We start from the raw sequence: 13,795 nt of genomic DNA, 5'->3' as shown, positions 1-13,795 counted from the left end.
GTCTCCCGCAGGAGGTTGTGGACTCTTTCCTTCCATGGAGGATTTTAAGCAGAGGTTGGATGGTCACCTCTCATAGATGTTTTAGCTGAGATTCCTGCATCGTAGGGTTGGACTGAAAAACCCTTGGGGTCCCTTCCAACTCTAAGTTTCTATGATTCTATGAAGTTCTATATACAAATAACAAGAATGGTTTGGAAGCATATGATGCTAGAGCATTGCTGTGACTCTCGTTACAAATATACCCACAACATAACTGGTTGTGTTTAACTATATAAATTCTTTAGACATCATATAAGCATAACTCTTTTCACATTATCTAGTTGAGTAGAGACAAATAAGGACCAACATTTAGAACAGGAAATAGATCAGTTCTTATATACATAATGTCCATATAGAAGCTTTTGTGTTCCAAGTATGTACAAATGAATCAGTTTTTCTAAACATAATGTCCAAATAGAAGCTTTTTGTGTTCCACGTATGTCTTAGCAAATACCAGTGTCAAACGTAACAACTTCAAGAAGCAGTACTTGCAAAAGGTGAATTTACGTAACTATTGGTTTGATAGTGTTGCGTAAGGTGACTCTTGTTACTGCTGAGAATCCACATAAGGCAGTATGAATTTTCTAAATGAAGAATGGCACACAAATAACTTGGAAATACATTTCTCTCTCTCTCTCTCGTCAAAATCCTTGACTCTCTGTTTGGTTTCAGTACACATTCTGCCAAATGTGTCTGACAGTCGATCATGTTCCACATACACTAACCGCAAGCTACATCCGAGGGAAAGCCTTTGTTTATCTTTATGACTTGCAAAATGTTGGCCCGTTAGTAATCAGGCCTGAAAAAAAGAAACAGCAGCTGAAGAAGAGAGCACTGAAAGATCTGATGTACTCGATGTTCAAGCTAGGCCGATTGGTGGGGGGGGGGGGAGCTTCCTCCCACAAACTCTACGGGCCTCTAACCAATACCAAATCAAGACTGAGACCGCATGAGAAACTGCTTATAGGAAACCAACACTGAGGAGGTGTCACATGAAAACTGAAAAAGAGAAGAGTGAAGTATATTCAGAGGAACCTGGCAAGAGAAAAATGGAGAATCCATTGCTTTTATCCCCTCAGCTAAATCCTACTTCAAGAGTGAAATCGCTGTATAAAGTAATGAAATCCATGCATAAAGAGGGCTCAAAGCCAGACACAAAAAGCAGGTAAGAGGCTGTGGTGTTTGCCTTTGTAGGATGAATGTTTTGTTGTCTGCACAAGGGAGTGGTTGGTGATTGCCTTCTGTTGCAAGGCACAGACAACAGCCCTCTAGGGAGGGAGGGGAAAATATTCCAATATTCTCCTGCATGTGGCTGCAGCTCCAAGGAAAAGGGACCATGACCTTGATTCTCCGGTACAAGCTTTACTCAACTACTCTGAACATTCCCAAAGCTTTGCAAATGTGTAACAGCAAAAACGGCAGTCCCTGCTAGTATCTGAAAGGTTAGCAGATGTATTGCGACATAAACTTCAATTGACTGGAGCCTACAGTGTCAGAAGCACAGTGCAGTCTGGAAACTTTATGTGCTACTCTACATTATTTATTTTTAGGGAGTTGGGTTGACCTGCATGACACTGGAATCAGTAGAGCTTAACTGCCCCCAAATCTGGGAGGTGACAGAGTCAAGGACAGTGACAGGGGTGGCAACCATCACTTCTCTCTCTCTCTCTCTCTCTCTCTCTCTCTCTCTCTCTCTCTCTGGATTAGGCCCAGAGGAAGAGGGCAGGTGAAGCTGTAGTGGTGACAATGGAGAAGAAGAGGAGGACTCACATAGGAAAAGGGACCACAAAAGACATGGTGCACAAGCCCTTCAATACCTCCAAAAATAATACCCTGAATTATAAAGCAAGACTTACACTGCCAATAGGGTGAAAAACACTCCCTTGTGAAGTTTCAAGTGCTGACGTATCAATTTGCTAACAAATACCTAAACTCTTTTGCTTTAATGATAAGCCATATAGCATCCCAGGGGAGGAAAAGAATAGATATATTGTTTCTGTTTCCTTAAAAAAGCTAGTTATCAGGTTATAGGGAGCTTGGGTTGTTGCTTTCCTTTTGTCAACGTTTGATTTATATACTTCTTAATTACAACAATTTTTAACTGGTGTACATATAATTTGCTGCTGCTATTATGTTATGTTACTTCTTATTTGCCAACCCAGTTAGAAACAATGCGTGACAACTGGGCATTTTCCAAGCATGCAAGGCTCCCTAAGAGTATGGCAAGGTCTTAGTTCCAACTTTCCAGGGTCATTTTTAGTGGAGTTTGTAAATTAGGAACTGCCAGGGTGAGAATTATGTACAGAGACTTAATTGCATTACATTGATTGTTTTCAAATAATAAACCTGGTAATTAAAACAGGCCTTTGCTAATGTCTCAGCTAAGGCTGGAACTAGATGTTCTGGCTGTTGTCGAAAACTCCAGCCCCACAAATCTCTCTCTTCCTAATAACATCTGATATAATGCTATTACACTCTGAGTTTCCTCACCTCAACAAATGGCAATCGATGAATTGGAGTGGGACAGGGGAGCTCAAAGTGTGATGGCACCGCATAACAAATTTATTTTTCTTAGTAGGGATGAATGAGAATGTAGTTCTATCCACATTTTTAAGTGAACTGACCTAATTTGCACCTCCCAGACTAATGCATGAACTGGAATGTTAATTATCCTTTGGATTTTGCACATCTCTGAATTTTTCACTACAGTTGCAGAGACATTGCAAAGACATTGTGCAGAACATTGTAGCACATTGCACATTTTGGGATTCAATATGCTTAGGAATGCATACACTGAGATAAAACACATAGGGTGTCATCCAATGCTTGACAGACTCATAGGAGACCCATTGAATTCATTGGACTAAAGTCTCTTGATTTCAGTGGGTCTACTTGATGACTTAATTGGATTTCACTCATATTTAAATACCTAACTTGTAATAAAATATTAAATACAAAAATTACCAAATCACACATTAATGCAAGAATGTGATGGAACAGACTTATGAATAGATACATATGAAATTGGTATGGACCACAAATAAAATCAATCTATCCATTCCTGTGTAATACTACGTATTATGAGGGGAGAGAAGGAGAAATTCGGGGGAGCTCTTTTTGGTGACAGACAGATGTCTGCTGTAGTTCTTACCTAATTTGTAGTTAACAGTTTTAAAGCTGCAATTTGTGCTACATTTCCCTATTTTAGTAGGTTTTTTTAATAGCACCAGAAGACCTTGACCCTCTCTCTTTGCTCACTACAATTAAATCCACATCCCTTCCTACAAGCTACCTACAAGCTAAATCGGAGTGTTAAGATGAAAAGACTTTCATTTACCCTTTGCAGGTGATTCAACATGTAAATGTATGCAAAGGTGTAAGTGAGAAATTTGTTATTCTCTATAGCAAACATGGGAGAAATAATATCAACATTAGTGCAATGGCATGTGAGAGGGAAATGATCAGCTTTTCAGAAACGTTGTGCGTTAGCAAAGGGGAAGCCTTTGAAAATCTCTTGCAGTGGTGATATGTAGTGGCTCAAATTCTCTTGCAGGAATCGGGAAAAGAATAACCGGTTGAGTCTCCTGTTGCAGAAGTCTGAATTGCACCCAGATGCCCAGCTTCACAAATTTGAGAAATTGGCAATGGCTTCAAGGTGAGTGGGGGGGCAATAATACCAGGCAGTAAGGTAAAGGTAAACGGACCCCTGACCGTTAGGTCCAGTCGTGACCGACTCTGGGGTTGTGGCGCTGATCTCACTTTATTGGCCAAGGGGGCCAGCGTACAGCTTCCAGGTCATGGGGCCAGCATGACTACGCCGCTTCTGGCGAACCAGAGCAGCGCACGGAAACCCCATTCACCTTCCTGCTGGAGCGGTACCTATTGATCTACTTGCATTTTGACGTGCTTTCGAACTGCTAGGTTGGCAGGAGCTGGGACCGAACAACGGGAGCTCCCCCCGTCACGGCAAGTCCTAGGCTCTGTGGTTTAACCTTCTGATCGGCAAGTCCTAGGCTCTGTGGTTTAACCCACAGTGCCAACCGCGTCCCTATACCAGGCAGTATCCATGTCCAATTCCTGAAGCTCTCCAGCATGAGACCTGTGCCTTTTATCTATATACGTAGTTTAACACTCTTCACCTCTCCAAGTGATCAGGACCTTCATGGAGTCCGTTTCCTTGTGAGCAAAGATTACGAGAATTGCGTGGTAATTTTGGAATAACTGCTTATCTGCAAGAGTACAGGCTGAGCAGCTGAGAACTGAGGACATGCACAAACAAACTGATTAATCCTCAGCAAGCTTCAGTTCCCCAAAAGTAGCAGCAAGCAGGCACTATAATTCAAACTGTTTCTCCTTTTCTGTTTTGGACTCTTTCAAAATAGCCTTGCTACCCATACTCAACTTCCCATTAAGCCAAAGGAGCGTGTGATATTCTAAGCTGGCCTCGATTGGCCTAGTCAATGTTGCTGCAGGACACAGAGCTCAGCCAAAATGGGGACTTGCTTTTAAAGTTCACCAACTTGGAGAAAGCTCCCAACTCTGCCTGCTGTGCGAGGAGATTCAAGATGTGTGGAAATATGAATACACTCAGAATGGGGGCCATATGATGTAGATAGTGTAACCTCAGCAATGTACAGTCTGATGCCATCACTTCTGTTTGGAAGGAAGGATGACAGAAAACGAGGGGGAGGGGTGCAGTCAATAATGAAACAATATGAACTTCAGGCGAGGCGGTTGAGGTTTTGTTTATATGCTAATTGGTGGGTGTGGATATTGCTTTGTTTATTATGTGAGTGTTGCTATTTCTTTTGTGATGCTGACATACAAAGCATTTTGCATTTATAATTTTGAAGGAAAATGTAGACAATCCACTTTAAATTCTTTAATTGCATTGGTTCAGCAGCCAACTTCTTCTTCTTCTTCTTCTTCTTCTTCTTCTTCTTCTTCTTCTTCTTCTTCTTCTTCTTCTTCTTCTTCTTCTTCTTCTTCCTCTTTTTCCTGGGTTACAAAAGTACATGCGTGGTCTAATTTTTTTCAGATCATAAAGTCCTTTCTACAGATCAGTTATATTCACTGTGAAACTTTAATGTTGTATAGAGTATAAGGTTGGGAGAAAAGAAAGGTGGGGTTTTGTTTGCTAATATTTATACAGCTGTTGTGTTGTTGTTGTTTTTGTTATGTTATGCAAAGTATTAATGGAATATAAGATCTCCCTCCTGCCTCCGCCATGGTATTATGTATGTGTATATAGATTTCTTTGCTGTAAGTCAGTTAGAAACCTTCAGGTTACAAGTAACTATTCAGTTTAATAAATAAATAAATAAATAAATAAATAAATAAATAAATAAATAAATAAGAACATACAACAGCAATATATTTCCTATAAACAGAGATTTTCTGTGAGCTTCACCCCCTGACTGTACTAAAATCACATGGTTGTCTGAGCCTCTTAATAACTCACCTATCCCCTCCTGATCTCTCTCATTCTCTTTCTCTCATTTTTCCTCGTTTTGCTGTCATTGAATTTGCCTGCCTGCCCTGCTTCCCCCTCTCTCTGTTGTCTATCCCTACCCAAGCTATCTAAAATTTATATTGTAACCTCCTTGGGAACTGCAGCCTTTCTTTCAGCTTACATTACTCTATGAAGTGCTGTGTAATAATTTGCCTTAATCATATGTCCTACAGCCCTAAAGGGCAGCTAAGCAAATATTACAAAAGGTCATTCCCCAAACCTTTTCACAGGGAGAACGAATGAGATCTCTACTTACCTTTCTGTGAACAACAGAACCAGAGATCAATAAACAAAATTCACAGTCTGCCATATTTGATTTTTTTTTTTTAAAAAAAATACACTGTCCTTGCCCGTTCGCTGCCACCAGAATAAAATAAAATAAAACCCGGTGCTTCAGAAATAGCATGACATTTGAAAAATGTTATTTTGCTGTTGAAAAAACGACAGGCTTCGTGTGTTAAAATTGTTACGGGGCCACTGCGTATGCATCTTTGTTCCCATAAACCATAGAGCTTCCTGCGAACTGTTAAAAATAGCCTGTGGTCACAGATTCTTAGACAGGCTGCATTTGAAACCCCATCTCAGTGAAAGCGGTTCATTTTAGCTTTTGTGCTTTTCTCCTCACCATTTCGAAAAGACAGCTGACCCCATTGTCTTATGATCTTTACCATAGAGAATGGTTGGGCTTTTTATTATTTATTTAAAGACCAGGGACACAACAAAATAATATCTGTGGGAAAGTACCTTACTTTTCCGTCTATAAGACGCCCCCATGGATAAGATGCCCCCTATTTAGGGACGTGGGTGGCGCTGTGGGTTAAACCACAGAGCCTAGGACTTGCCGATCAGAAGGTCGGTGGTTCGAATCCCCATGATGGGATGAGCTCCCATTGCTCGGTCCCTGCTCCTGCCAACCTAGCAGTTCGAAAGCACGTCAAAGTGCGAGCAGATAAATAGATAAATAAGTAGATAAATAGGTACCGCTCCAGCAGGAATGTAAACAGCGTTTCTGTGCGCTGCTCTTATTTGCCAGAGGCGGCTTAGTCATGCTGGCCACATGACCCGGAAGCTGTACGCCGGCTCCCTCGGCCAATAAAGTGAGATGAGCGCCGCAACCCCAGAGTCGGTCACGGCTGGATCTAATGGTCAGGGGTCCCTTTACCTTTACTATTCTGGGGGGACTGAAATGTCAGAAAATGGAGGGAGAAAAATTCTAAAGATGGCGGCGCTTGCAGATGCTGCGGCTGATTGCTCCCTGGAGAGGAGTCTTTGTTATTATTTATATTGTATTTAATTATGGGGTATCAGAGTTTTAGGGGGCTAACCAGGCTGGGATAGCTGGGATAGCAGGCTTGTTGGTTTTTGAATGTCTGATGTAGATTTTTTACAATTTCGTTGTTCTGTATGGGATAAGGACAATAAAGCTTTTTTTAGGGGGCAATGCTGACTATCGCTCACCCGCATGCGTCACAAAATCTGCCTCCCATCTGTCCCCTCGCTGGCGGAAGCTGCCAATCACCCTCCCAATTGCCACAGCATCAGCCAATCGACACCACCCATTGACGCAGCAACCAATAACGTGCACAATAGCCACTGACAGCTGTGGCAGCAGCGAATCAAACATCCGCTCTATTCACTACCGACGTATAGGACAACCCCCACTTTTCAGCATGATTTTTAAGGGGGAAAGCCTAGTCTTATACATGGAAAAGTATGGTACTTTTTTTTCCCCTCAACACTTTGAAGATTGGGGGGGGGGGGAATCTGCACAATTCAATAGTGGGAGAAATGTCAGCAAAATTAGAGAAACAGTTTTTGAAGGCTTGAGGGAAAGAGCTCCCCTTTGCAAAGTAATCTGATTCAACACTGTGTAAAATATGGCAAACTGACAGCAATAGGAGATAATGTTAGAGGAAAGCCTCCAAATTACTGAAAATGCATAACTATTTTTCTTACCCCACTCTCTCTCTCTTTGGTCTCTCGCAGTGAAACCCCTGAAACTGTGAAGAAGTGGGGCGAATCTTTTGATGAACTGATTTCACAGAAAGGTTTGTGTTAGGGTTTTCAGCTGGAATTATGATGCATAAAAGGTCCCCCTCCACACATACCTTCTTTCATTTTGAAAGTAGGCTCAAAACTATATTTCATGCTGAAATGTCTCATTTGTGATTATTCTTCTGTGGTGGAGGACTAGCCATGTGTAAACAGAGGAAGTCTATTAAGTCCGACTTCCAACAACAAATGGATTCCTGTGGAGCGTGGCCTTGAATTTTGATCAGAAAACAGACCTGAGGAAACTTAGAAGTGGCTGAGCTTCTCCAGAGGAGACAATTATTCAGCGGGCCACATTGCTCAAAGGTGATGTGAGGAATCCTCGTAGACAGTTGAGGGTTAAGTTACTTGTACATTATATATTTACAGAGAATTGTAAATCGTTATTTGTTGAAAGTAGAAATCTTTCATATCAAAAAGACTCTTCAAATGTCATACACCATTAGGAATTACAGTAAGGAAAAGGCTTGATCATTGTAAGGTTAAAAGCCAAGTACATTGTGATCTATGGTGGTTTTGCATTTGCACATGGGTTTTCCCCCCATACTCAGAGTAAACTGTTTAAATCCACGGGCATGACCAACTTAAATTCATTGTTTTCAATGGGTCCACTCATGCTGCCCTAAAACTTTTTTGCTGGTCTTAGGAACCTCATAAAATGTAACATTTAAAAGTAGGGATGCAAATCAGCTTAGCACAATCTGTTTATCAACTAATGCTGAATTTGATTGATCAGACAACTGATACCTATTGCTGTGCATGGACAGTGGTATCTTGGTTTTCAAACTTAAACTGTCTGTTCCAAAACCAAAGCGTTCCAAAAACAAGCTGCGCTTTCCCCTAGAAGGTAATGCAAAATGGATTAATCTGTTCCAGGCGTTTAAAAGCAACCCCTAAAACAGCAATTTAACATGAATTTTACTATCTAACGAGGCCATTGATCCATAAAATGAAAGCAATAAACAATGTACTGCAGTCACACAATCAATCAATCAATCAGTAGCTGAACTGGGTTCCACACAGTCACAAAAAAAGAGCCACAGAAACAAAAACACAAAATAAATAGCAAAAACAGATAGACCTCAGCGTAACACTCAGAATGGAAGTGTGGCACTCAAATTGGAAGCATAATACTCAAAACAGAGCACGTTCGGCTTCCAAAAACAGTTCACAAACCGGAACACTTACTTTTGGGTTTGCAGTGTTTGAGTTCCAAGTTGTTTGAGTACTAAGGCGTTTGAGAACCAAGGTACCACTCTACAAAGTTGGACAAGAGTCCATGCATGTAAATTTCAACATTGCTCACTTCTACACCACACATTTAAAGCACAATGCTATCCCTTTAACAGTCATGGCTTCTGACTAAGAATCCCAGGAACTGCCATTGGTTAAGGGTGCTGAGAGTTGTTAGGAAACACCTATTCCCATCCCTGAGTTTCTTGGGAATAGGGTTTGATTATGAGAATTGTAGCTTTGTAAGGGGAATAGCAATCTCCTTACCACTCTACACATCCTTAACAAACTACAGTTCCCAGTGGTCTTTGGCGGAACCCATGACTGTTAAAGTGGTATTATAGTACTTATATGTATGGTGCAGATATGGCCATGCAGGAATAAGAAAAACTCAGGTGTCAATATCCCTATAATAGAATCGATATAATTTCACTGATCATTTGGCAAGACAGGGAAAGAAAGGGGACGTGTTTTCCACACACACCCTATAACATTTTTGTCACATTGAACATAGAAAAGGGATGTGGGGCCTTCTATTTTCTAAACATTTATTCCCATAACCCCATTTAGGTCTTATAATCTCTAGCGATTACTCAAGTTTTCACTGAGGTTCTGAATATGTGTCTGAGCTAAATCACAACAGACAATTGATTTTGTAACTGGGCATTTTTCAAAAGAAAACAAAATTATAGAAAACCTAGTTATCAGGGAGATAACTAGCCTGGCCTTTGACCTCTCTTGCTATGTGGAATGCCCTCCTACCAGATGTCAAGGAAATAAACAACTATCTGACCTTTAGAAGACATCTGAACGCAGCCCAGTTTAGGGAAGTTTTTAATGATTGATGTTTTATTGTGTTTTTAATATTCTGTTGGAAGCCGCCCAGAGTGGCTGAGGAGGCCTGGCCAGATGGGTGAGGTATAAGCAATAAATAATAATAATAATAATAATAATAATAATAATAATACTGAAAAAGGTGTTTCTGTTTCAACTGTGATTGAAGAAATGTAATTATGTTTTATTACTTAACATGCCTTGCTTTGAATCTCTTTTCTTTCATAGGTGGATTAGATGCATTCACAAGGTTCCTGAAAAGTGAGTTTAGTGAAGAGAACATTGAATTTTGGATGGCCTGTGAAGATTACAAGAAGAACACAGAAGCTTCCCAACTTTCACTCAAAGCAAAGACCATTTATGAGACCTTCATAGAAAAAGAAGCTCCGAAAGAGGTATAGTGAAAACGATCCTTTTGGCGCAATCTGTCTTGCATAAGTTTAAAAATATTCAGGCAACAGGTGATAGGAAAAACCTCTGCCTGGAAGAGAAAACAATAGCAGGCAAGGTGGACAAATAGACTGACCAAGATGAAACCCCAAACCAACTTGCTAGGATGTCAGCCCCATTGAACACAGTAGAACCTATTTCTGAGTAAAAATGCATTTGCTGCACAGTGCTTAACCTTGTCTGCATTGAGGCCACAGTTTGAAAACATGTCAGGAAAATTATAGCACATGCTACCACAACAACATCAATTTGAAGTACAAATATTAGTTTATGTGCCCATATGTATCTGCCTATATTTGATGCTAATACATTAGAATTACTTTTCATCTGTCTGCTAAACCCATAATTATAGATGTAATTAGTATTACATACAAACCATTCCTATTACATTGCCAAGATTTTATATAATAAGCCAAATGAATAAAACAAATCACCAGCTTAAACACAGCATTGAAGTAATAATCATAGTCTAAAAAGATTGATTACAGATTTATTCCAAAAGGCGGTACTAATGGTGGTGTATTAGTGACATATCACATGTAAACAAATATACACACAGTTGATGTTTCAGTCCAGGTTCTCAATTGTATGTTACTAGCCAAATGCCCATCATGTCAAGTAGGGAAGACCTGCATATTAGCATATATTATTATAGGAGATAACCTCCATCCGTATGTACTACCATGACTGGTACAATAAAGCAGGAAGTTTCTTGGCCCAACAGGATTGGGGAAAAGAGATTTTCAACCCCATTGACATCTTCTTCTCATGAAGGCTCACTGAAACCCAAGCCTGGTCATCTTCCAGAAGTAATGTACGACATCTTGTTTCCAATACGCTTTTGACAGTCCACGGTAGAATGCAGAGCCGTGTTTCCCATTGGTCTTAGTGGCGCATTGCGCCAGGGCGCCGGTCTCTCAGGGGCATCCTAGAGAGTGGGGGAGGTGCACGGCTTTGCCGGCAGCCTCCCCTTTCCCTGCATGCCCACCAGCTGTGCCCCACCACTGTCCCTGTGCCTCTCATATGGCTGGCGGGTGTGCAGCTTTCTTCCCAAGCCTCCTCAGGAGGAGAGCAATCCCCGCAGAGGCTTAGGATGGAAGCTGCTCGCAGCATCCCTTCCAAGCCTCTGCTAAAGATGGCCCTGCTCCTGGTCATTGTCCTCCTCCTGCTTCCTGGCAAAATGCAGCACGCAGCCTTCCCAGTCTGCCTTCTTGGGCACCCAGGCGCTGGAGAGCATGTCCGCCAGCACATTTTCCTGCTTGATCGCTGCCACCACGCCGGGGCTGTGGGGGAGGCAGAGGACATTTTCCACCACCCCCTCCCTTGTTTTGGAGTTGCCAGGAGGGGCACCAGAGGGATCTTTGCACCAAGGCGCCGGATATGCTTAAGACGGCCCTGGTAGAATGAAATAATTTACACATTTTTTTTTCCTGCTCAAGCCCTTGGCTTGTTAAAGTAAAGGTAAAGGTACCCCTGCCCGTACGGGCCAGTCTTGACAGACTCTAGGGTTGTGCGCCCATCTTACTCAAGAGGCCGGGGGCCAGCGCTGTCCGGAGACACTTCCAGGTCACGTGGCCAGTGTGACATCGCTGCTCTGGCGAGCCAGAGCCGCACACGGAAACGCCGTTTACCTTCCCGCTAGTAAGCGGTCCCTATTTATCTACTTACACCCGGGAGTGCTTTCGAACTGCTAGGTTGGCAGGCGCTGGGACCGAGCGACGGGAGCGCACCCCGCCGCAGGGATTCGAACCGCCGACCTTTCGATCGGCAAGCCCTAGGCGCCACCCGCATCCTGCGGATTTACACATAAAATGCCACAAAACCATGTGACTCACTTGTTAACAATATTTTTTCTTCCCTCCCCACTTCTGTACAATCTTAAGGTCTTGAAGCAGAGTACCAGATTTTTCCCTTAGTCGCCTAATGAACTTCATGGTCTAAAAGGGTCTAGAACATGTGTATCCTTGATCCAAAAGAAACAATTTCACAAGCCTATGTGTAGTCAAGCATCTGTTGCAGGGATAGAGAACCTGTGGCCCTTCAAATGTTGTTAAATTCCCATCAGCCCCAGCCAGCAAGACCAACGGTCACAGATTATGGGAGTTGGAGTTCAACAACATCTGTTCCTTGGTCATGTGTGGAAAATCACGTCAGCTTGCACATGATTCCTGTATGCTTAGGACTTGAATGTGAACTTTTAGGGTAAGCCATGCACTCATTAAGAGAGAAGCTTGAGAAACACCATCAATAATATTTGCTTTGCCACATGTGGTGTTTTCCCCCCTTTCTTGTTTCTTTCTTTCTAGGTCAACCTTGACTTTAACACCAAAACATGCACCCATCAGAGCATGAGTCACCCGACACTCAACACATTCGATGCTGCGCAGACCAAAATCTATGCCCTGATGGAGCAAGACTGTTACCCACGCTTCCTGAGGTCCAACCTTTACTTAGACTTACTCCACGGCAGACCTCATGGCTGTTCTGCTCTCAGAAGGAGATCACGCTCTTTTACCTTCAATGAGTTCAAGGATGCCCAGCCAGATTTTGCCATCTGGCTTTAAATAAATATTCTCCCTTCGACTTCCATCCGTTTGAGAACATCTTGGCGGGAGCAGAGGGACATCGCCTCAAATGGCTTACATGAGTGGAACTTCACCATTCCCGTGGAATGGTGTCCAAGTTAACCTGCTGATGATCACATTGTGAAGTCTTCAGTGCTTAGCTTCAACCAATGCATGAATGGGGAGCAGCTTTGTAACTGTCTTGGGTTCACTCTGCAGTCAGATGCTACTAATACACGGAGCACAATTTCATAATAAGGGCCTCAAGATTTTAGAGCGCATGCATGCAGCATAATGGTTTCGATACAAATATGTATATTTGCATCTCACATGCAACAAGAGATGTCAAATTAAAGTAAGGAAATCTCTATTTCTTACAATGTAAACACATTTTTGTAGGGGCAAAACAGACCTGCCTGAGAGGTGCCAGATGGCCCTCATTTATTTGGAGAGGCACCAAATATTTTTGAGATGTGCTAGATGTAAAAATATTCATGCTCAACCTTTTTTTTTTTTATGCAGAGAAGAGGAAGTTTCAGCATAAGTGAAATGTCGCCATGGGACTAAATATTTACACAATTGCTTCTTGATACAGGATCATTTTGGGATGGTTCTGAATATGCAAAAAACAGAGAAAGGGGAAGACTTTCTTTCCAGCTAAGGTTGAGGTAATCCAGATGTTTGTATGTGAGACTGCAGTTTGACTCGGAGGAAGAGACTGAGTTCAGGCTTTGCAAGCAACTTAAGATGCTCGCTGCATTGCTGGAAATCTGATGTGAGAACAGTAGACTTTGGCTGTCTGTTGGAGTGTTTAAGCTACATGTCCACCTACACTCAGCTTGTGTATTTGTAAATAAATGCAGTATTCCCAAGCACCAATAAACCTCTAGTCACCTCCTTCAAAAGAGAACCAAATCTAGGTAATCACTGTACCCTTAGAATTCCTCAATGTCCAAAGATGTGTGATGAGCTACAGCCATGATGACCCTGTGTCTGTAAGCAGCTGTCCTGGAGATCCTTTCTTCCACACAACCGAATTTCTAGCGTTCACTCTTCTGGAAGGAAAAAAAATCACTACTTTGGGGGGACAACTTCTCATATAAAGCAAGAG

General features: G+C 42.0%; 1 protein-coding gene across 1 annotated transcript; it reads left to right on the top strand.

Annotated features, from left to right (window-relative positions):
• Positions 1-832: 832 nt before the first annotated feature.
• RGS18 (regulator of G protein signaling 18) lies at positions 833-13,567 on the top strand. The gene is made up of 5 exons (XM_083445401.1): positions 833-1,204; positions 3,593-3,694; positions 7,538-7,599; positions 9,899-10,065; positions 12,427-13,567. Exons 1-5 carry the CDS (start codon positions 1,032-1,034, stop codon positions 12,682-12,684), a joined length of 762 nt encoding a protein of 253 aa, XP_083301527.1. The 5' UTR covers positions 833-1,031; the 3' UTR covers positions 12,685-13,567.
• The last annotated feature ends 228 nt before the right edge of the window (positions 13,568-13,795 follow it).

The sequence above is a fragment of the Podarcis tiliguerta genome, assembly GCF_965153285.1.
Source record: "Podarcis tiliguerta genome assembly, chromosome: 6".
NCBI lineage: Eukaryota > Metazoa > Chordata > Lepidosauria > Squamata > Lacertidae > Podarcis > Podarcis tiliguerta.
Note: the sequence above shows the minus strand (reverse complement) of the source record. Positions and strands in the feature narration are given on the sequence as shown.

Bases quoted from the DNA above. Each gene is read 5' to 3' on its own strand.
- RGS18 (XM_083445401.1), top strand. From the start codon at position 1,032: ATGAAAACTGAAAAAGAGAAGAGTGAAGTATATTCAGAGGAACCTGGC. The intron at 1,205-3,592 runs GTAAGAGGCTGT...ATTCTCTTGCAG, and splicing joins AAGCCAGACACAAAAAGCAG to GAATCGGGAAAAGAATAACC. The intron at 10,066-12,426 runs GTATAGTGAAAA...CTTTCTTTCTAG, and splicing joins AAAAAGAAGCTCCGAAAGAG to GTCAACCTTGACTTTAACAC.